The sequence below is a fragment of the Anabrus simplex genome, chromosome 1 (assembly GCF_040414725.1).
Source record: "Anabrus simplex isolate iqAnaSimp1 chromosome 1, ASM4041472v1, whole genome shotgun sequence".
NCBI classification, from domain to species: Eukaryota; Metazoa; Arthropoda; class Insecta; order Orthoptera; family Tettigoniidae; genus Anabrus; species Anabrus simplex.
Window position 1 is genome coordinate 781,054,816 of NC_090265.1, and position 25,690 is coordinate 781,080,505.

Genomic DNA, 25,690 nt, shown 5'->3' on the forward strand with positions numbered 1-25,690 from the left:
GGAAACTAGTAAGACAAACGGGAAGGTGATTGACTTTATTCAATGGAGGCCGCAACAGCAGACCTTGAGGGAACAGTTATGCCCCAGTAGGGTTAACGTACTGTAAGCTGTAATGTAAACAGAGCTGAGGGATCGTCGGAAGGCCAGCAGGTGTTTGCAGGTAAAGAGCGAGGCGACCTTCATCTACACAACAGGCAGGAGGCTGCAGTGGCATCTTCTAAACTTTCACTGGAGTGAGAGAAATGCGAGTGTTTTTATGCTAATATAATCGTGTGGCACGGCATGGCAAGAATGTGTCAAATTTGCGTGTGTAATAAAAATCTGGAATACCACATCACCTTGAAGATGGAATTCTAATTTCCACCATGACCGGGACCGGTGGGTGAACTGACCTGCTTCCACCATACAGGTATGAGCATCATAAAATCATGTAAATAATATGTAGGGCCGTGGCAAAATCGATGATCAGTGTAGTTTAGAGTACTAGGTAAGGTTGTAAATAATTCACAGTAAATATAATATATAACAATAATAATAATAATAACAGTAATAATAATAATAATAATAATAATAATAATAATGTTTATGTTGCATTTTCAGATAGGCTTATTTTGTGCACTTTGTTTAAGTAGATGTTTGTTTGCGTGTATTCATGGTTGATTTCTGTAGTATGTCATTTTGACAGTTAGGCAGCTATTGTTTTGATCTACGGTTGTAATGTCAGTTTATTATTATTTCATCATGATTTTAGATCGTTGGTTTTTGAGTTATATTTTCTTTTGTTGGAGTTTTGATGTTATGGACACTACCGCGATGTTTTCAAGGTTTATTTTCACTATTTTTGCGCATTTCAGTTTGTTTTATGTTGCGGAATCATCTTTCAGATGACCGGTTTTGTTGGTATTTATCCCGCGGATTTTTGCGACGATTTCGGTTAGACGCGAGTATATTTTATTCCTGTAGTTGCGGTTGCGCACGTTTCAACATTTGTGTTTTGAGAGGCAATCTCGTCACTTCCTTTTATAGTAACAATGAGCGCCATTGATGAGTCAGCTCTGTGAGTTTTGTGATGTGTTAACAGTGAATGATCGAGAGATCGAGCTAGATGATTAATATCCCTGATGATCTACGTTGATGATGGAAATATGATATTTGAACCATGTCTTGAATTTACATGAGAAGTCGTAATGTGCACGACAGATATTTTTGCCCGCCGGGTACGAGCGAGGCTGTATTGTGGGAATAATGAATTATAATGACGTCGCGAATTAATGAGGAAATAGAAGTGTGAAATGAAGAATTTAACCACGTGCGTTAAATCTGTTACGACATGGGTATGATACTACAGGCAGGAGCCTGTATTTGTTAAATAGTTCCAGGGAGAATAGATGCTCGACAAATAATGCTAGCCAGTGTACAATGTGGACAGAGCGACGAGTCAATGTGTTTTGAATATTTATGTAGAGTCACGGATAACGTGAAAGAACAGTAAATTTTTCCATCAAGGTTAGATATATTATGTCCAGACATTTGTCGTCTGAAATTTGAGATTGCCGTCAAATTCGCAATATTTTGCTACTCGCAGCGGGGTATGTTTTCTGGTAACTCCGAGTTTGTTTGCGCATTTTTCTATCCTTGTTAATTTCCAGTAGGCCGCGATGGTGGGATCCAGTTTGTTATTGTTTTCTTTCTGAGTGCACCTTTGACCGTTATTTGTAGGACGCAAGCGCATGTGAATTATTTATATTTGATTTGTTGTAAATAGATAAGTGTAGCTAGGCTAGTTTTGTTTTGATTCCTGTATGTTTTGATCGGAGCAGTGGTTTCTCCGTTAAATTAATGTAATGATGTAAATAAGAGGTTAGATGTTAGGTTTAGTGGGTCATCGATTATGTCACAGTCGAAATAGTAGTGGTATGCTCATACCAGGCATCCAAGTAATTACCAAACTTTCTTTTAAAATCCACTACATTTTTTATTTGGAATGAAGCGATCTTTAAATAAACCAATTGTATAAAACTGCCGCAATAAGTGGTAAAGAAGATGGTACCTGCCTCCATCTAGTGGTGATACCACAAATATGAATTTATAATGAAAAGCAGTTAGCGGCAAAGTCAATAGAAATTTTAATGTACAAAGATCGCTGTCATTCGATAATGTTAACATCAGGCACTTGGCCTAAATTTTGTTTTATTTTAAGAGTCCAGTCTATCACAGGCAAGCAAGTGAAGTCTGACATGTAGATGAGTGGTTGGATACACTCAGAGTGATGTTACGATAATCGATTTGTTTAATCATGAGAGGTTGTATAAGACAACGGTTATGTAGGAAATGAAAGTGATGTTCATGGTTGTTTTGTTCTTTTTCTAAGAATTATTTCCTTAAGTGATACACTTGCTTAGTGCAGTCCAAGATTATTTAAAATTGGGTATTTTTCCCAAATGAGCAACATGTGTTAAACATTTAATAACTCTGATAAGTCAGTGGATTGATCGACGTAACAGAATTTAATTTACTTTATTGTGAGTCAACTATTTTAATTTCATTAATTTATATTTGAGAGATTGTTTCTCTATTATTTATTTCTATATTTCAAGTAGGTGGTTTTTCTGACCAGAGTTTTTATACAGAGTCATTTTTATTCAACTTGTAGACAATGTCAAGATAGTCTGGCATATTTTAATTTAGGTGCTTGACCTTCAGTCAGTTTATTTAGGCAGTTTTATGTTTGTTTTGTAAGGCAGACCTTCAATTTTTAATATTTTATTTCGTCACTTTTATTTTCATTTGTTTACATTTTTCACTAGTTCAATCTACGTCCATTTTAGCATTTTGCATTTTATTTGAATAAATTAGTCTTTTATTTAAATTTTAATTCAGTCTTGGGTACCGTCATTTTAGTTAGTTTACCCCTTCTTTTCATCTCCCTCACTCCTCTATCAGCGGGTGGCCTCTCCGGGGATATCGAACGGGCACGACTGAGAAGAAGAGTCTACATGCAGCGGTGAGTATGATTTATATGTCATTTATTACAGGAGCAGCCGGCGCAAAGAAGAAAGAAGAGATCACCGCAGTTGGTGCCTTAAAGGGCACAATATGTTTGGTTAATCTGTTAGAGTTCATTCTGAGAACATGACAGTAAAACTTTATCCTTATTTCTCGCATAGTATCTGAGAGTTTTTCAATTTTCTTGTAGAGCGTTTCATTCTTGATGTTTGTTATTTTATTGTCCTGAAATGTTGGTCCTATAATCTTTCTTAAAATTTTCCTTTCTTATAGCTCGAGTTTCTCCATCTGGCCTTTGAAACGCATGTTTAGTGTTTCTGCTGCGTATAGTGCTTCTGGTTTATTATTATTATTAGTATTATTATTTATATTGTTGTTGTTGTTGTTGTTGTAATTCGTTGTATATTAATTTCTTCGTAGGTATCGTATTATTGTACTTAGGAAGCAAAATGTGAATTATATTGTGTATTATAATAGATAGGCTATTTTGTGTACAGTAGGATAGCATTAGTCACCTCTGTGGTGTAGTGGTTAGTGTGCCACCCCCGAAGGCCCGGGTGCGATTCCTGGCTCTGCCACAAAATTTGAAAAGTGGTATGATGGCTGGAACGGGGTCCACTCAGCCTCGGGAGGTCAGCTGAGTAGAGGTGGGCTCGATTCAAACCTCAACCATCCTGGAAGTGGTTTTCCGTGGTTTCCCCCTTCTCCTCCATGCAAATGCCGGGATAGTACCTAACTTAAGACCACAACCGCTTCCATCCCTCTTCCTTGCCTATCCCTTATAATCTTCCCATCCCTCCACAAGGCCCCTGTTCACCATAGCAGGTTAGGCCGCCTGGGCGAGGTACTAGCCATCTTCCACAGTTGTATCCCCCGACCCAGAGTCTGAAGCTCCAGGACACTGCCTTTGATGCGGTAGAGGTGGGATCTCTCGCTGAGTCCGAAGGAGAAGCCGACCCTGGAGGGTAAGCAGATTAAGAATAAGAAGAAGAAGGATAGCATAGTAATTTGTCTCAGTATCCTTTTCTTATTATTCAGTATTTTAATATTTTTATTTTATATTATTTATCTGTTTCACTGGTTAAGTGTAAGACAGTGACACGTGTCCTTAACTTTGCCAGTTAAAGTAAACCATAATTATCTGTCTGTCTGTCTGTCTGTCTGTCTGTCTGTCTGTCTGTCTGTCTGTCTGTCTGTCTGTCTGTCTGTCTGTCTGTCTGTCTGTCTGTCTGTCTGTCTGTCTGTCTGTCTGTCTAACACTATTCGTAGGGTTGTCAATCATAGCATAACGTTCGACTGGGGTACATAATTAACAGATACCAGAAAGACATAAATAGCGATCACGAAACCCGTTATCAACGAGGCCACCAATGACCGCGTCTACAATGGGCACATGGCTAGTGACGGCCCCTTACTACAGAGAGAACGTTAAACATCGATGTACATAGCACGTTTCGACTTACGACAGTGTTTAGCTGTGTGTGTGTGTGTAACTACAGTTATGGTTTTAATTGTGCTATCAATGTCCCAGGAGAAACTTCGTAACACGAGTTGCAATTATTTTCATGAAAAAGACTTACGATAGTCTTAAGATGTATATTGATCCTAAGATTGGGGCACTAAGGAGATCATTTTTATCCTTCTTTCTTTATTCCTTTCTCTTTCTTTCTTAATCTGCTTACCCTCAAGGGTTCGTTTTTTCCTCGGACTCAGGGAGGGATCTCACCTCTACTGCCTCAAGGCCAGTGTCCTGGAGCGTGAGATTTTGGGTCACGGGATACAACTGGGAAGAAGGACCAGTACCTGACCCACGCGGCCTCATCTGCTATGCTCAACAGGGGCCTTGTGATGGATTGGAGGATTGGAAGGGATAGCCAAGGAAGAAGAAAGGAAGCGGTCGTGGCCTTTAGTTAGATACCATCCCGGCATTTGCCTGGGGTAGAAGTGGGAAACCACGTAAAACTACTTCTAGGATGACTGAGGTGGGAATCGAACCCCCCACTACTCAGTTGACCTCCCGAAGCTGAGTGAACCCCGTTCCAGCCTTCGTACCACTTTTCAAATTTCGTGACAGAGCCGGGAATCGAGCCCGGGCTTTCGGGGTTGGCGGTTAATCACACTAGCCACAGTGGTGGATTATAATTTTTATACAGGAGAAAAATATTGAAGTAACGATTTTGCCGATGATCGTAAGTCATTTTGGCTGTTTCTGGACATAAGATGTTAATATTTGGAGCCGCCGAATTATTCTACTGTTCCCGTGCATGATACCATAAATTGTCCTTAATTAAATGGTGGTCACGAAATACTCACTCTGGCTAGTTCAGTGTGTGTCAACGTTGAAAGTTTTTTTAAGCACCTTGTACGTTATACTGTTTTACTATGCAAGGGGTCCGACTCCTTGGATCAATGGTCAGCGTTGACGCCTTCGGTTCAGAGGGTCCCGGGTTCGATTTCCGGCCGGGTTGGGGACTTAATTCGCGTCTGATTAATTCTTCTAACCTGGGGACTGGGTGTTTTATTTGTCCCAGCACTTTCCTCTTCATATTCAGAGAACACATTACACTACCAACTACCACAGAAAGACGCAATAGAGATTACATCCCTTTACATAGGGTTGGCGTCAGGAAGAGCATCCAGCCGTAAAACAGAGCCAAATAAGCATGTGCGACACAGTCCGCAACCGCGACCCCACAGATGTGGGAAAAGCAGTAGAAAAAAAGAAGAAGACTATTGGAAGGGAAAAACCACTGTGCATACCCAGAGGAAGATTTGTGCTGCTTATGGCTAAGATGCTGTAATAGATCGGGCATGTCAGAAGTGGTTTTCAAGATTTCATTCCGGAAGTTTGTTTTTAAAATTCAAATCTCTTGCTGTCAGAGCAATGAGTACGACTTACAGAGTATGAAGGAGTTACTTGCAAAAAGTCCGGCTCCATGGCTGTATGGTTAGCGTGCTGGCTTTTGACCACTGGGGTCCCGGGCTCGATTCCCGGCCGGGTTGGGAATTTTAACCATCATTGGTTAATCTTGCCTTACGGGGGCTCGGTGTATACGTCGTCTTTATCATCATTTCATCTTCATCACGACGCCCAGGTCGCCTACGGGCATCAAATCAAAGGACCTGAATCTGGCTAGCCGAACTTGTTCTCGGAAACTCCCGGCACTAAAAGCCATACGCCACTTCATTTTTTCATTGGTACGTGAGAATTTATAGTGGTGCTATTAATCTAATGACTCTGTATAGTGCCGAAGCCTGGATATTGTTCATTGTAGACCTACGTAAGCTGCAGGTATTTCAAATGTATTATTTACGTACAATTCTTGGAATCGCGCTTTTAGACCGTTGGTGGAACTAACAGATAAGGACATGTTCTAATCAACCGGTCTTCAAAGACAAAATTAGGGAGTCACAACACAGGTGGTAGTGGTGGTGGTGGTGATTACTGCCTTAAGAGAAGTACAACTAGGCAACCATACTCTATATAACACTAATCAGAGGGGAAAATGGAAGGAATCCGACACTTCGAAAAATGTCCAAAGGAAGACAAGGATAATGAAGGGCGTGAAAATGAAAGACTCCCTAGACCTCGGAAACCTAATACCGTCGCAGTCGGAAAAGAACAAAAGTTGACCAAGAGAGGTTGGATAGGATAGAGGAAAATTAGGAGCTTGGCACAGGTAAATGGAAGCAATGCCAGGACTTAGCTAAGGGCCCCGTGGTCGCTAACCCACGCTCCCAAGTTGAGAGCCCCTGGGGCCCCTTTTAATCGCCTCCACCGTCAGGCAGGGGATACTGTGGGTGTTATTCTATCACCTCCACCCACAGGGGGAAGGTTTGGACACATCTGCAGGAGAGGAAACTCTACTTCAGAAACACCGAGTGAGTTGGCCATGTGGTTAGGGGCGCGCAGCTATGCAGTTGCATTCGGGAGATAGTAGGTTCGATTCTCACTGTCGGTAGCCCTGAAGATTGTTTTCCGTGGTTTCCCATTTTCACACCAGACAAGTTCTGGGACTGTACCTAAATTAAGGCCACGGCCAATTTCTTCCCACTCCTAGGCCTTTCCTATCCCATCGTCGCCATAAAGCCCGTCTGTGCCGGTGCGACGTAAAGACAATTGAAAAAATTCAGAAGCAACTACCAGTTCTCTGTCGTCCTACTGGTTGGAAAATTGCGCTTAGTGTTCCAAAGAAAATGCGGATCAACTAAGTAGAAGGAGAGACCAAGCGATTGATGTCAACTAAAAATGACTTCAGCAGGGTGCACGAAAAGCAATTCTGTATCAATAATCCAGTATTTGACACCTTTCTGAATGTTTCCAAGAAAAGTGGTCTGAACTACAGTATGTAGGTGTGTAACAAACACGCAAGATAAGTAAGGCTTCTTATCTTTCTTTGTCATCGCAGGGCGTCCAATGTCACGTTGTCACCAGGTAAGAGAGAACAAATTAGGTCATCCGATAGTTGTCGACCCGCAATAATACAGATAATATTAAGCCACGGTCTCGCTCCAAGGCTGAATTGTGATATGTTAGAGATCGGATGTGTGGGTTAGAATGCGAATAACAAGTATGCACTAGCCCGGACAACAGTTGTACTACGAGCTTTGCATAAACGGTAGGAGCCCGACCAATTATTAGAACACCTAGAACGTATTACTCTATTTACGTTAAGGAAGAGCGGGCGTGGCGGCACTTTCTACTACCCCACATTAGTTCGCATTCAAACCTGTTAGGGTTAGAGTCACGTAGCTATCAGGCTGCATTGGGAAGATAGTGGGTTCGAACCCCACTGTCGGCAGCCCTGAAGTTTTTTCTGTGATTTCCCATTTTCACAACCTGTAAATGCTGAGAATGTACCTTAATTAAGGCCACGGTCACTTCCTTCCCATTCCTAGTCTTTTCCTATCCGATAGTCGCCGTAAGACCTAGCTGGGTCGGTGCGACATAGGCTAAATCAAATCTTAAGATGTGTCCTATCATGCTATCTCTTCTTCTCGACAAATTTGGCAAAACATTCTCCTCTCAACAACTCCATTCAGTAACTCTACATTTTCAGTGTTCTTCCGTAACACCACATTTCATAAAGTTATTCAGCTTTATGTACTAGTTATTATCCATGCTTCGTATAAAAATCATAATCTTTCTGGTACAAAGAAATGGAACCAATGTGAGGATGGTACTAGGAATAAGTATCAATCAGTCATTACTGATTTGCATTGAGGGCAGTCGCCCAATTGACAGATTTCCTGTCGATTATTTGCCTAAACTTTTCTTGGAAATCTATTAAACATTATCTTGATACATTTTCCAATCCCTAATTATGCTTCATATAAATATGTTCAGCTATTTTATCCTCTTGAATTCCAACTTTATCTTCATACACTGAAGAAAATGGAAATTGCAACATCCAGAAGGAATGGTACTACATTGCTGCGATTGAACATGCAGGACGAGTGTTCGGTTGTGATTCGCTGATTACACTTTCAGGTCCCTCTGACCGAAAGTTTGGACCACAATCAATACAGGATGTGCCAATCACGAGCTGCAATACATTGATGAATTCGTCGAGGCATGGAGTCAATAAGGCCCTGGATCGCTTCCTGAGGAATTGTGACCTATGCTTGCTGCACTGCACGGGTCAGTTATTCCAGAGTTGTGGGTGGCTGAGGACGGTTGGCCAGTTGTCGACCCATTATGTCCCACACATGCTCAATAGGAGTGAGGTCCGGATATCTAGCGGGCCATTCTAAGGTTGTGATGTCGTGGAGAGCTTCTCTGGAGATGCGTGCAGTGTGAACCCGGGCATTGTCCTGCTGAAACATCCCATCAGCAATGTTCGCCATCATAGGGACAACCACTGGATTGAGTACCCTATCAACGTACTGTCGATCAGTCATAGTGTCCTCAACAAGCACTAATTGTGATTTCACACTAAAGCCAATAGCTCCCCAGACCATAATGCTTGGTGTTGGTCCTGTATGCCTCTCGACAATAAGATCTGGGCGGCCCCTCTCCCCAGTACGTCGGCGCATACGATTCCGGCGATCACTGCGGGTAAGACAAATGCGCGATTCATCACTAAAGACGACCCTATGCCATTCGTCGACCCACGTCGATCTTTCTCGACACCAAACCTGCCTTACACGTCGCTGTTGTGGGGTCAATGGAACACCTTCCGCAGGGACACGGGCTCATAAGCCAGCTGCACGCAGGCGATTACCAACTGTTTGTTGTGTAACGTGGGGTGCCACAGCTGCTCGAATTTGCGCTGCTGTTGCATGGGGTTCCATCCGGGCCATCCGAATGATGGTCTGTTGCGCGGGGCCTGTGCCAGTTCTACGAGTGTGGGTACCTTCATTTGACCACTGCTGCCATACACGTTGTACCGTAGATGCCTGTCGGCCAACACGTGCAGCGACAGTCCTTAGCGATAATCCAGCCTCATACAGCCTAATTATCCGATCCCTCTCAAACGGCGACAGTTGTTAATAGCGTGCTCTTCTCTGTCGTCGAGGCCTGTTTGACGGGGAACACTTCACTGCACAGACTGCAAGTCAACTACGCTACACCAGAGTCCGTATACTGGAGTTGATTCCTCCACGACCAATCACGTGGGGAGACCTGTAGCCACAATCCAATGGGTCTGAAACTTTGATCATTTACATACCTACATTGCTTCGTTCCATATCTTGAAAATCAACACAAAGGACCAATGAGGTGTTGCAATTCCCATTGTCTTAAGTGTTTTATGATCATTCCTATCTTTGAAAGCTCCGTTCAAGTTTATTCGTCAACTAATGTCATTTCACGCCATCCCTCCACCGACAGCGCGGAACATACCACTTAGTCGACCAGTTCGTCTCCTTACTTCCAAATTTGCAACACTTTCGTGACACTACTCTTTTGTCGGGAAAATGTAAATGGCGTATAGCTTTTAGTGCCAGGAGTGTCCGAGGACATGCTTGACTCGCCAGGTGCTGAACTTTTGATTTAACACCCGTAGGCGACCTGCGCGTCGTGATGAGGATGAAATGATGATGAAAGCAACACATTCACCCAGCCCCCGTGTCAGCGACATTAACCAACGATTGTTGAAATTTTTACTCTGCCGGGAATCGAACCTGGGACCCCTGTGACCAATGGCCAGCATGCTAACCATTTAGCCATGGAGCCGGACTCTTTTATCGGAAATGTCCAAGAACAAATCGAGTTGCCTTCCTTCGAACCTCTTCCAGTTCTCGTGTCAAGTATTCCTGCCCTGGGTCCCATACATTGGAACCATACTCTATTTGGGTCTTACCAGAGACTTATACACTCTGTTCCTTACATTCTTACTACAACCCCTAAATACTCTCATAACCATGTGAAGAGAACTGTAACCTTTATTTACACATCATTAATGTGATTAATCCAATGATCATCTTTCCTTATAACAACACATTTTCTTATATTAATACCTAGATATTGTGGCTACTCCAACCACTACTCTTATACCTTCATATCTTCCACACAATATAAATAACATTTGTTTGAGCGCCAGTTGCTTTTTTAATAAAAACAACAAAATTCGGTAGAACATACCTCTTATATCAATTATATCAAGGCGTGAGGTGATAAACTCACATATCTGGCAATATACAGGGATATGGATCAGGACAATGGATCAGGACAATATTAAATTACTGTTGCATTTCCACAATTGAGGATTGTACATGGAGCTGGAATCACTTATTATAATTAAAATAAAACTGAGTTTATGACTATAATTTACGTCACAATGAACAAGCATTAACGTCTTTTAATTTAACAAAAAAAAATATCTAGTGAGATTTGCGGTAATATGAAAAAGAAAATTTAATCTAAACACAAAAAGGTATTGGCATGAACTTGAAGTGAGATGTGATATCGCCGCTGATTACATTCTTCTTCATGTTATGAATGCATAACATGTCTGATACTTTAATTACCTGATGTCTGCATACACCGCTGTTGAACTTGAAATTCCAGGGAAAACCTATGAGCTGAAGTCGGGAGCCGTCTGCTGTTATCTTCTTATATAACAAGGACTTGGCTTACATACCATGTACGCGTGTAGGGAGCTCCAATGTAATTACGTCCACTCAATATATTACAAGAAATTGGAAAATATTATTGAAACATCTTGTGAAGTCCATCCTCACAAGAATATGATGTTTCTTTATCAGCATAGTACCCGACTCTGCTCGGATACAAACACCACTTGTAGACCTCCTCGATTATTACTTCTTCAAACACTACTCTTAGCTCTGACCATCACTCTAAGACCACTTCTTCCATTTGATACATCTGACTGATACATATGATCTGATAGATATGATAGATATGATACACCGACTGACAGAGCAAATGCAACACCAAGAAGGAGTGGTTCGAAAGGGATGAAAGTTGGGGAAAAAACAGAGACGGCACGGACGAATAATTGATGTTTATTTCAAACCGATATGCAGGTTACACAATGCGCACGGCATCGACTCAGTAGGATGTAGGACCAACGCGAGCGGCGATGCACGCAGAAACACGTCGAAGTACAGAGTCAATAAGAGTGCGGATGGTGTCCTGAGGGATGGTTCTCCATTCTCTGTCAACCATTTGCCACAGTTGGTCGTCCGTACGAGGCTGGGGCAGAGTTTGCAAACGGCGTCCAATGAGATCCCACACGTGTTCGATTGGTGAGAGATCCGGAGAGTACGCTGGCCACGGAAGCATCTGTACACCTCGTAGAGCCTGTTGGGAGATGCGAGCAGTGTGTGGGCGGGCATTATCCTGCTGAAACAGAGAATTGGGCAGCCCCTGAAGGTACGGGAGTGCCACCGGCCGCAGCACATGCTGCACGTAGCGGTGGGCATTTAACGTGCCTTGAATACGCACTAGAGGTGACGTGGAATCATACGCAATAGCGCCCCAAACCATGATGCCGCGTTGTCTAGCGGTAGGGCGCTCCACAGTTACTGCCGGATTTGACCTTTCTCCACGCCGACGCCACACTCGTCTGCGGTGACTATCACTGACAGAACAGAAGCGTGACTCATCGGAGAACACGACGTTCCGCCATTCCCTCATCCAAGTCGCTCTAGCCCGGCACCATGCCAGGCGTGCACGCCTATGCTGTGGAGTGAATGGTAGTCTTCTGAGCGGACGCCGGGAGTGCAGGCCTCCTTCAACCGATCGACGGGAAATTGTTCTGGTCGATATTGGAACAGCCAGGGTGTCTTGCACATGCTGAAGAATGGCGGTTGACGTGGCGTGCGGGGCTGCCACCGCTTGGCGGCGGATGCGCCGATCCTCGCGTGCTGACGTCACTCGGGCTGCGCCTGGACCCCTCGCACGTGCCACATGTCCCTGCGCCAACCATCTTCGCCACAGGCGCTGCACCGTGGACACATCCCTATGGGTATCGGCTGCGATTTGACGAAGCGACCAACCTGCCCTTCTCAGCCCGATCACCATACCCCTCGTAAAGTCGTCTGTCTGCTGGAAATGCCTCCGTTGACGGCGGCCTGGCATTCTTAACTATACACGTGTCCTGTGGCACACGACAACACGTTCTACAATGACTGTCGGCTGAGAAATCACGGTACGAAGTAGGCCATTCGCCAACGCCGTGTCCCATTTATCGTTCGCTACGTGCGCAGCACAGCGGCGCATTTCACATCATGAGCATACCTCAGTGACGTCAGTCTACCCTGCAATTGGCATAAAGTTCTGACCACTCCTTCTTGGTGTTGCATTTGCTCTGTCAGTCAGTGTAGATATGATAGGTATGATAGATATGATACCTCTCACCATCGTTGCCTCGACTTTTATAACCTCGCGATGACGACTCATCTCCCTACTCTCTGTTCATCCCTTCCACTTCAACATACAGTAGCTGGCGAATACTGACACTTGGTCGCAATCACGTGCCCACGCACTGATGTCATCAGTCATGTGTCGTATAAGCGTACCCAAGCGGATTACAGTGACTATGCGGCATGAGTCACCGGAAAACCTACTTGCACATAACATTCTCAGTTAAACATAGCCTCGATTGCAAAATACTCTGCCAACACATCTGCCTAGAGTTACAAGCCACAGAATGACTATATCAAACCAACAAATCTCACTAATACACAGCATAATTACAAACATATTCACTTAACCTATGATTAAATACAATAATATGCGTGATACCTAATTATTACAGTCTAAATGATGAGAAACAGAATATAAAATCTAATGAATCGGGTTAATAATGATAATAATAAGAATAATAATATCATTAATAATAATAATAATAATAATAAATACTGAATGGAATCTGTAACCCTGTTGTACGGTTACAATATAAATATATTATTATTATCATTCTTTCTTAATCTCGTACCACTTTTCAAATTTCGTGGCAGAGCCGTGAATCGAACCCGGGCTTCCAGGGGTGGCAGCTATTCACACTAACCACTATACCACAGAGGCGGACACATATTATTATTATTACTATTATTATTATTATTATTATTATTATTATTATTATTATTATTATTATTATTTTAGTTTCAGCCATCTATGGGCTGTGATTATGCAACTTCCATTACTTTCTCAAGTTCTTTCTCCTTCCTCTTTCGCCAGTATTTCTTCATCCGTTGGCTTGCTCGTGCTCGTTCTTCTGCCAAAAATACTCTATTCTTCCTCGTTTTCTCATCATCTGGGTTCTTCACCTCCACAACTCTCTGCCTGAAGATTTTTCTGTTTGTTTTATCTTCTGCCGTGATCCCACATTTTTCTAAACCTCGGTGGACTTCTTTTACCCACGGGACTTGGGCTTCCTGTTTTCCTGGAAGGTGAGGATCCTGTTGGCGAGTCTCTCTGATCCCATCCTTTTCATATGCCCGTAGAACGTCAATCTCCTCTTTTTCATTGTGGTGCTGATGTTTTCAAATTGTTGGTATAGTTCTTGGTTTGGTCTCATGCGAAACGTAAACTTGCCTGATGATTTTATTATTAATTCTTTCTTTCTTTCTTTCTTTCTTTCTTTCTTTCTTTCTTTCTTTCTTTCTTTCTTTCTTTCTTTATTTATTTATTTATTTATTTATTTCTTAGTCTGTTTATTCTCCAGGGTTGGTTTTTCTTTCCGACTCAGCGAGGGATGCCACCTCTACGGCCTCAAGGGCAGTGTCCTGGAGCGTGAGACACTGGGTCGGGGGATACAAAATGACCAGTACCTCACTCAGGCGTTCTCACCTGCTATGCTGAACAGGGGCCTTGTGGGGGGATGGGAAGATTGGAAGGTACAGACAAGGATGAGGGAAGGAAGCGGCCGTGGCCGCAGGTTAGGTACCATTCCGCCATTTGCCTGGAGAAGAAGTGGGAAACTACGGGAAACCACTTCGAGGATGATTGAGGTGGGAATCAAAGCCCCCTTCTACTCAGTTGACCTCCCGAGATTGAGTGGTCCCCGTTCCAGCCTTCGTACCACTTTCCAAATTTGTGGCAAAGCCGGGAATCGAACGTGAACCTTCGGGGTTGTCAGCTAACCACACTAATCACTACACCACAGAGGTGGATTATTATTATTATTATTATTATTATTATTAAGAAATATTTTAAAGGGGGTCATGTATTTATTGTTCACGTTTTGGAGGTCGCGGTGTTACAAGGATGGAGAAGTGTAACTCTGGATCTTATCTTGATGTTAAACCAATCCTCTGTTTCACAGACATGCTCAGCACGACGTCCCTGTTCCTGTGGACCGTGGTCTGGTGGTCAGCTGCGGTTTCTGGAGACAGCAGTTATCTTCTATCTCCTGCTGAAACCCCAAAACCACGGACGTACACGATATGGCTATCTCCTGACCTGGAATCATCCACCTTCACAGGGAATGTTTCGATAGCTGTCACAGCCACCAGCTCTCCAAGCGACAAAATAGTTTTACACTCAGCGAGTATTACTATAGGGTCTATCGTTGTGAGGGATGAGGCAGGCGCAGACCTCTACAAGGATCATCAGTTCGATACTGCGAAGGACTTTCTCATCATTGCTCTGAACACTAATCTTCAAGCGAACTCGAATTACACTATTGACATTGAGTACCAAGGGATCTTGCACGATGACATGTACGGTTTTTACAAAAGCACCTATGTGGCTGACGACGGGAAAATAAGGTAAGCTAAAATAAAAAATTCGTAAATGGTGGTGGTGGTGGTGGTGGTGGTGGTGGTGGTGTGATATTCAATCCTCTCCTAACGCTAATTATAACAGAAAGGTGGTTGTAAAAGCAAAGCGAAGTAATCTTTGTACATCCCCTTTTTGATAAGTAACGGGTGTCCAAATTAATCTTACGGTATTCAGCGTGACACAGCACAGGCTGTAATGATCGTAGGAGTCTGAAATTTCGAAGATATGCTAAGTACCTAATGCGCTCTCGAATTATGGTACAACCCTGGCCCACCAGGTGGAAATGTGCGCTGCATGTAGTCAGAAAGTGCAATTTTCCGTAACTCTGACGTCAGTATGTTCTTCCGGTGGAATTGCGTTGTGCCCATTACTTCAATTTTGTAGGAACAGCCACAGCATTCAGCTTACGTGACTGGTGTGGTTTTGCAAGCTCCTTCATTCTTGGTCCGTTGAGAAGACGATCCTCGTGGGCCTGTTGGGTGTACAGCGACTCTGCACATTATTAAGGGCCTCCTTGTGCAACACGTGATCTCAGCTATGCAAGAACGCAACTGTGAGCACACCGTTATTTTCATGCAAAATGGGGAAACACAACATGTCACTCTAGTGATGGGACATTCGATTCATTTTACTGAATCGATTCATTTGATTCCGTTCACGTTACTGAATCGATACAGTGATCCGATTTACGGCGCATTAGTCACCGCTCCTATTGCATCTGTGTAGTATGTACTGTTTTTTTTTTGTTTTTTTTCGTGTGGCTATTTCTAGCCGAGTGCAGGTTGAAGTCTTGTGCAACGATGTGACATATGAACTGAGAGAATACTGAGCCGTTCTTCCCAATATAAAACATATAAAACAGGTACTTTTGAGTGCATGAGCATGACTCATAGTCATAGGGCAAGCTAGAGTCGAGTTCAATTGTCAAATGTCAACTAAGTTATAATACTAAAATTCATTAAACTAATAAATAGTATAACCTAATAGCCTACCTACTTACTAGCTACTTCAGAATTATGTTTTGACGAGCTTTTAACACTGCAAATAAATCCATCTATTATTTAAACCTCCCTGTAGGAAGAGGAAAGTGAATGCAAATGGGCATTATTTTCAAATGAGCTGAGCTCGAGAGTCCATTATAGCATACTATTCTTTCAGTGTGCCGATCAGGAGCTGTGTATATCTTGTGTCTCACTGAGCCGTGCTCGTTCACGATTCTTTCGGTGTGCTATGGCTCACTATATGTCTCGCTGCACCGGAAGCTCGGCTCTCCGCGTGTCCAGTGAGCCGATAAGGAGCCGTGTGTATCATGTGTCTCACTGAGCCGCGCTCATTGACGATTCTTTCGATGTGCCATGATTCACTTGTCTCGCTGCAGCGGAAGCTCGGCTCCCCGTCAACATCCAGTGAGTGCGCCATTCAGCACTGTCCGCTGGGAGTAAGCTGAGTCGTGTACCGTGAGCTCGTCGTTCCCGTGAATCGATTCACTCGGACACTTGAATGAATCGATACACTGCTTCGAAACATGCATTCAGTAGCTAGCACTATGTCACTCGCCAGGTGAAAGATTTGCTGCGAGAAACCTTCTGTAACGACCGCATCATCTTTGGACATTTCCTATATGCGTGACCATTGGCGGCGATAAGGACCCCGAAGACCCCGCCGGGCGGGGGAGGGGCATGGCTTGTGAGGGGCCCATGACTGTTTCTTACTTCAAGAGCTGAAGATTGATTTTATATATTGATAAAGCTACAGCACACAACACAGTATTATTTGTATTACAGAAGGCTATTCCAAACCTAGGCCGTCGTAGTGCAGAGCTTCTTTCGTCAATAAGAGTACGGTAGTAATTTCTGAAACAATGTGAGTTTCCCAACTATTTCCCTTGCTGCCACTTATAACAATCAACAAGACTTTAGAAGTAGGTATTTAGCCGGTTCTGAGAACCCAGTAGTCAGCGAAGATGCTATAACAAAGACATCTTCCTTATCTAAACTTTAAAATAATAGGCCTACTGAAGTCTCGAAACCGTTTTACTCTCGGCAGCCAGTGTAGGTAAATAGGCCTACGATTGACGGTTGAGTTGTAAATATTAGTAAATTATTTGGTCCTAGGAACGAGATTATTTCTTAACATTGTGACGGTCAGCGTATTTTGGTTACTATAAGTGGAATATGCATATCGTCGCTTAAGTGCGACCAGTATCCAGTGTTCAGGAGATAGTGGGTTCGAACCCCACTGTCGGCAGCCCTGAAGATGGTTTTCCGTGGTTTCCCATTTTCACACCAGGCAAATGCTGGGGCTGTAACTTAATTAAGTCCACGGTCGCTTCCTTCCTAGTCCTAGCCCTTTCCCGTCCCATCGTCGCCATAAGACCTATCTGTGTCTGTGCGACGTAAAGCCAATAGCAAAAAAAATCATATTGTGTGTGTGTGTGTGTGTGTGTTAGTATCATATAAGTATATTATGTTAATTACTTCGGATTTGAAAACTGAATTATGTAACTTACTATAATTATTCATTGCTCTTCGTTGTAATAATATACAACCTTGTACTACGAAATAAACGTGTAACTTACCTTATCAGGAAACGAGGAGCCCCCTTTTAATTATTGCGTGGGGGAGGCCGAGTTTCTTAGCGCCGCTACTGTGCGTGACCTTCAATATTCCCCTACCTAAATCCATGTGACTTGTGCTTCTGGGTATATTTGAAGGATTGTACCTATCAGGGACATATCCGGTCTCTGTCTGGTCTAAAGGCTAGCATACAACGATATGTCAATCTGTTATCACCCGATATGCTGCGGGCAACTGTCGACATTGTGTTACCCGATGCAGCATGTTGCTGATTTGGGGGACCATATCGAGCAGTGTTTGTAACCATAAGTCCTACTAAACGTGTCAGAACCACCGTTATCACGTGTTTCAACTTTTCTTCCTTTTTCTCCGACCTTACCACTGATTACAGCGCCATATTTTCGCCTGGTGACAAGACTCTGAACTAATAATTTATGTGCCATAATTCGCAAGTGCAATGTTCAGTTAGCATATCTAGAAATTTCAGACTCCTACGATCATTACACCCCATACTACGCCGCGCTGAACACCGTCAATTTAATTGTGAACACCTGGTATTAAAGCTGGTTCTTGGATGAGACATAGGCTTCGACATAGGGATATGCTGATGGAATTACTGGAAGGTAAAATACCAGCAAAGCGCCCTCGTGGAAGATCAAGAAAGACATTCATGATGGCATTTATTGTGAACTCAGGATGCAGGAGCTATGCAGACGCAAAACGTACTACACAGGATCGACCCAGCTAGAGAAGACTCATGGCAGGAGCAAACCAATCATTAGACCGAATTGCTCACTATATTCACTATACAAAATGAGGAATTTCGTACTATGGTCATAATAATGAAAGTTGCGTTCTGACAGTTCTTAGAGGTAGGTCCATTTACTCCTGTCTAGCTGGGGAGAAGTGAGTAGGGGGTATAGTTGCCATGGAAATGAGGGCGGACCCACTGCTGTTGCCGTGGAGATAAATCTGCTGGCTGGCTCGTGTTGCTTGGCACTGCGGTTGACATGGAGATAAGCCTGCTGGCCGCCTCGCGTTGCTTGGAGATGCCAAATCTCTCACTTCTGAGTTGTATCCAGCAGAACACTGAGGTCTTAAAGAACGAACAAGTGAGCCGAAAGCGAGGGGTAGGAGAAAGGAATATAGGAATGCGACAACATTGTGCAATGGTACGTGCAACGCTCCTTCTGTCAAAACTCTTCTTTTAATATTACGGTTATAGTCAATACAAGGAAACTGCTCGTTCAAGAACCAGTACTCCCAGTGTTTGATTATGGTGATGTAGTCTACAATAACATAACGTGACGGATTCCGCCAATCAGTCGTAAGTCATGCGGAGGAATAGCAGAGCTCGGACTGGAGCGCGAGTGGCGTCAGTGCATTAGGGCCTCGCTACTCGCTGCACAGCCAACCAGTCGGGAGAGAGCCGGGCGCGCATTGGCCTGCACTTCCACCATCGCTGTCCCCATTGCCCTGCTACCTAATTGGAGGCCTGCGGTGTTGCGAGAAGGATTTCGACGGCAGTCCCAGAGTATCGAGAGGACTCTGGAGGCTTCTCCTTTGTCGAAGTATCTAGATCAGCGGTGCTCACTCTGAGCATATCGTCCCGCGGACACGCAGCACTGTAAGCGGGCGGGCAGGAAGCCGATGAGCGTATGCTATTCATCCACTCTGAAGTTGTGGTTACGTCACAGGCCCTGAAGTTTGGGCGAAGTTCTCACAGTGTCTCAATCACTGCGGCGTTACCCGAGTTTGAAATGGAAGCAAGAAATAACGAAAGGAAGAAGGCAGAAATCCACGTCATTTTCAATGTACGTTGCAGGGAATGTTGTTCATGTTCATTGCAGTTTATGTATTTTGACCGGATACAACAAAGAGTTAGACCCACAACCTCAAATATGTTTGTACTGTATTATAATTTTCCATATTACATTTTAAGAGGTGCTTTTAGAAACATCTCTAACATAATACGGAGTTAAAGTGGATAAGCTGTGGCTTATGGTTGATGCTTACCAGGAATGATATCAGTTATCAGTTAGATTACTGATCTGAAGGCATGCCGTACACTTATTTGGTAGATACATTTACGTTGTTGTTGTTGTTGTTGTTGTACCTTAATCCTGGATAGCAAATGTGTATGTCTCAGTCATGATGAAACTCCCTCGCTATTTATAGGCTAGCTATTATTATTGGGCGCCTGATAAGTTTTAGATACTATTTTCAGAAATTCAGTGAACAAGGAAAGTCACACAAAACTGTGCAAAATCAAGCAATAAAGTTGTTTGAATTATGTAAATATATTATGTTTTGATGAATTAATAAAAGAATGTTTACTTTTTAAAATGGAAATACTGTCATTTACATCCAAGGAATTGTAAATTGTAGCATGTACGCTTAAACCCTGTATCTTTGAAAATTACATACATACGTCATTATCGACCGTTATACCTTTCAGCGTTCAGTCTGTAAGCCTCTGTGAATGTACTAAACGTCGACACACTCCTCTATTTGCAACTAGTGCTGTGGCCGTATTTAGTTCTATACCTCTTAACTTTAAATCGCTAAAAACTGAGTCTCAAATTTGTAACACAAAAATTATATCGTGTCAGTTTTCTTTGAATATTTAAGAAAATAAAACTGACTGTTTATATCCAGCGCAGTATAAATCAAAGCGGAATATCTTGAAAAGGACGCTTTTATGGCCATTATCATGTTTTGTTTCTTAAATACTATACGGTTCCGCAATCAATATTTCTCTGAGTAGTGGAGCTTAGTAGTCACAGTCGAGCGTCACCGCTCCACATCCCTCTAAAATGGGTTTTCTCTCTCTCGCTTAACTATGACGTATGCTTGCTACGTAAGCTGCCCGCACTTACGTCAGGCTAGCCTGGTCGCACTGGAAGAGCCTGAACTTCACCGCTCAGGTACAGTATCCTCAAGGCCATTAGTACGATCCGCACTCGTCACAGGAAAACAAGAAAGCATCTGTAGCGGAGACAATAGGTTTCTGGAATTTTTATCCCGGGTGAAATGAGAGACATAAGGACACTACACTGTAAAGGTTTATGGTAAATGAATAATGAATGAATGAATAAACGAATGAACCTAAAGCTATTCGTAAGAGCTGGAACTACAGTATATTGGGATTGATGAAACTACGACACATCCACAAAGGTTAGATGTTACGTAAATGTAATATTAGAGTTTAAATTTATTAAGATTTAGTTTTTAGTCATCGTAACTCATCATCTTTCCTCATATATAACTTTCATTTCCGTGTTGGCGTTTGACTTATATGAGGAATCAGTCGAGGGATGTTCCACCATTCAAAACTTTATATGAATGTATCATTTATACCTTTATAACTTTTGCAATTGTATTGTTCCATACAACTACGGCCATACCGTCATATAACTTTTAACATCAACGTTGTCACTTTCAAATTAAAGCAGCCACTACAAGCAACAAAGGATGTTCCCCCAACTCCTCGGCAACCTTGCACATAATTCATAAATAAGTAACACCTGGGCACATCCCAAATCTACAACCTCTGACTGCCTTAACATCGACACTCTTACAAGATTTTGACCACATTTAAAGTGTCAATTCTGACACACGGTTTTTGACCTATTTGACGGGTTGACTACGAATAAATGAACCTAATTAAGTGTTCACAATTTTAACATACATTATTTTATCTACGGTTACATCTACAGCATCACAGGAACTTTTTAAGATCCTCAACCACAAGTTTTTACTTCTTTTTAACTCTGCTAAAAATTGTACATGCCTCCTAAATTATTTTGTATTTTTAAGGCAAATTCTATGTAAAATGTGTGTTATTCCCAGTACTTTCTGATTTATGCATTTGTTTAAATTGATGATGATTTACAAGAGTACCGAAACTAGTCTTCATTTATTAACGGTATAAATGATACACATTATATAAAGTGTTCAATGGTGGAACATCCCTCGACTGATTCCTATCATAGAACTCATTATATTATCAGTGTTTGTCGCGCAATGGAACAGGGTTCGCCCTTCTGCAAGCCAGTCTCATCATATGGAACAAGATGAACATAGCGCATGTCTTCTTGAAGATGATCAAGCCAGAGTTTCTTGGGCTGAACACGCGGTATATTTCCAGATGGAGTGATATGAAACGCCTTCTGTTCAGCAGATGTACCTGCTCTATGCATTACGTGGCCATACACTGAAGTCGGGTCTTACGCATCTTGTCTGCAATCGAGAGCAACTCCCATGATTTTCCGGATGTCTCTGTTGGTGACATGATCTAGCCGGGTTATACCAGACCAACGAAGCATGCGAATCTCCATGACATGAAGTGCTTGTTCGTGCTTGACTGTTGCTGGCCAGCCTACAGAGCCATACAGAGCGGCTGGGCGAACAGCAGTCCTGTAAACCTTGAACTTCAGGTGGATTGGTATCCGACGATCGCAGAGAACACAAGTAGTTTGCCGCCACTTCATCCAGGCCGCATTTACTCGTTCACGGCCGTCTGGAATAGTGTCACACTCAGCGTTGACGAAAGAACCAAGGTACTTGAACTGTTTTTTCTACTTTATTGAGATCTTATCAATTTATATGAATTGTTTCCATCCGTCTGCGGACCGCACTCTACGTACTCAGTTTCCTTGGTATGCAAATGGAGTCCATTTTGTGTTGGTTTTTCATTTCGAATTTGATCGCTGTAACTAGGATGTACTCACTATTTGATAGTCCGCATCTTCTGACAAGTTTGACTTGCAGGTACGAGAGAAAGTAATATCATATATTTGAAACAACCCCATGAGCTTCCAAACAACGCCGATGGCACCGCTTTTCGGACCGAATTACAGCTTCCCGTGTATCTGGCGTAATGGCAGCACATGGCGCTACGATTTCTTCACATGAACGTGACGATTTACAGAAGACAATTTACAATTGTGGCGGACAGCAGAGGTTGTGCGTGGTATTGTTGCACTGCTGAACAACTCCCAATAATTCTACACTTCATTTCTCGTCTTTTCTTCTTTTTTAGTGTAATAATCCTGACAAATAGTGTTGGTCATTCGATGTACTAACGCTTCGTAATTGACCAATAAACTCTGCCAACTGAAGGGGTTTGCTTTCCTACGGCAACTCCCAAGCGGACAGCGCGAGATGATGTGGTCTTAGCAGGGACGAGCCTAAACATGTACGAAGCATCTGGTAACACGCTCGACACTACCGGTCCTTGGGTGTTGCACGAGACCAGCCAAACGCCTATCGAGAAACAACTGCAAATGTCCCCATTAGATTGCACCACTCTGTGGATATGACTTCATTCCTGCTTTCTATCTTCTCACTACGATCATTTCCTTTCCACGGCACTAGAGTGCACCATACCAATATTTTTGCATCAGTAAAACAGAGGAGGGAAGATTTTGAATTGAAGTGAGGTAAAAATAATTGTAGTTATAATTAGGCCCTTATTTTCTGTGTTTTAATTGCCGGATATAGTTCAGTTTTAAAAGGAGTATAGTTAATTACTTAACAATAATAGAGTTTCTTCTTATTCCTGCAAGCTTCTCATATAAAATGTGACATTGAAAATTTTGGCGGGACATCCAGTTTTTTGTGACGGAAGGATGGGGAAGGGCTAGGAATGGTAAGGTAGTGGCCGTGGACTTAATTTAGGTACAGCCCCACATTTGGCTCGTGTGAAAATCGGAAACTTCGGAAAACCATTTTCAGGGCTGCCGTCGACGGTAGGATTCGAACCCACTACCTCCCAAATGTAAGATCACAGCTGCACGACCCTATCCGAGCGGCCAATTGACTCGGTATACACACGACAGTCCATGGTACAAGCTGATCTAAGGTTCAAGCCACTCCCCTAAACATAATCTGCCCTGCCATTCGTTCAAACGGCACACAACTCAGAGCTTGTAAACGCGAGGCTTTCTGAAAGTGGGTTGCTGAACAAGTGAGTTGTGCTTACTTGAGCTAAAATTACGCCGTTACTTGAATGCCGCAAATTTACTAGGTTATGACTCGTGTTGTTTTGGTTTGCCAGGTTATAACTTCAAGATCGCAAAATTTAACCCCATCAGTGTTTTCACGAGGCTATTTGCAAGACCAAAATTTGCAACATTGTCTGCAAACAGAGCTGGTTTTGAGCGTGAATTTCGTACAGCAGTAGCAACCATCACCGACAATGTTAGCAGGAGTGCAAGAGAGTAGCGTTGTGTGCGGAACAGGAAGGGGACTATTTTGAACATTTGTTGTAATGAAACTAGCAATAAACATAACTACGTTTGAATGGGGATTGAAATCGATTTCAGTACACATACCGTAGTCAACACCGGTTCCAATAATCAGACCGTAACATTAAGGAAATCATGGCGGCCGAAGTAGTCGGGCTGCTTATAATGGCTAACACGAAAATGTCACGTAGCTACATATTATACCAATGGTGGTAATTTAACATAATAAATATAACATCATAGGGAATAATCACTGTTTTACTTCAGAAAACGCTTCGCGAACAACTACCCATCACATATAATCAATTAGAATTACAAATATTCTACTAGAATAGATATCGTATAACATCAAGCAACATGCACTGAAGATATAATAGATATTTACCCATCGATGAACATGAGTGCATGAACTCTACTGTATCTAACCAATGATGCCTTTAACCTACAAGAATGACCTTACATTTCGAGTAGTCTGCTTCATAACATAACCACCGCATGAATCGGAAGGTACTGATACGTACTGAAACCCTTGCATTACAAATCCAGCAAATCCCTCTAAGTTAATATTTCTTCTGTGTAACATCTGTCACACTTATAGGTTTTCCTATACTCCAATATCCAGCCAAACGTTTCCGCAGGCACGCACAGATTCTTCTAAAATACACTTGCATCTAAATCACTCGACGCTTTGAAGCACATAGACACTGACGGAACATCACCATAATCAACTATCCTCTGTCTAAATTAATATTTGTTTTTCAAGGAACGCGAATAAGTTCGCCATTTAGAATTAGAAAAAAGTCTTCCCTAACCTCAGATTATTCTTAAAATTATGTATGCACACTAGCGTTTTGTCATCGCGAATTCAAAATAATCACGATGTACAGTCGGAAAAAAAGTTCTACGTGTACTTCAAAATTTCATGTAAGTCTAATCGAGAAAGAAAATTTTACTTGTCTGCACTTTCAAAATGAAGTGATAGACTTGTAGATACTTTATGGCAACAATAACTAAATGCCGTATACCGTTCATTTCTGAAATGAAAAAATGTTCATAAACAAAAGTAAACAAACACTTCCAATGCTTTCATACTCATATTACGTTCAATACTACAGATTACAAACGCAGAAGCATCGGTTCCACAGGGTTTTTGGTGGGGACTGGTGAAATGCTGTTCCATTCTGTTCTTATAGCAAGTTTCAAATCATTCTCCTTCTTGATAGAATACCTCCTAAACCGCGTACGGAGTTCTTCCCAAAGGTGTTGAATAGGGTTAATGTCGGGGATCGGGAAGTGAATAAAATTGTTTGGGAACATTTTAAAGCAGCCATTGTTTCACTATTGCAAAGATATGTTTAGGGTCGTTGTCTTGTTGAATGAATCTTTCATTCCTTAGTCTCAGCTACTCGATTAGTCATCTTCGAACGATCGAGAATAGCACTGAGGTCTGAGCAAGACCAACTACAATATATCAGATCTTAATGCAGCTATCGATATTAGCTAAAATGGCGCCGCGTTCAGTTTGTTCAAATATACACGTGAGTATGCACGAAGCATCAGTATAGTTCTTTCTGTTGGTTTGGTTTGATTAGGAAACGTGTGTAGGGAGGTATCGCGTGTATCGTCATGAGTATTTCTTTGAAAAGTGGCCATGAGCAGAGCGT

General features: G+C 42.5%; 1 protein-coding gene across 1 annotated transcript in view; it reads left to right on the forward strand.

The window, feature by feature from the left end:
* The window catches only part of LOC136857514 (aminopeptidase N), a 178,315-nt gene that overhangs the window by 16,321 nt on the left and 136,304 nt on the right, over positions 1-25,690 (forward strand). Inside the window, exon 2 of the mRNA XM_067136225.2 lies at positions 14,742-15,186. Within this exon, the coding sequence (XP_066992326.2) occupies positions 14,744-15,186 (443 nt within the window). The 5' untranslated portion in view covers positions 14,742-14,743. The remainder of the gene's footprint in view (positions 1-14,741; positions 15,187-25,690) is intronic.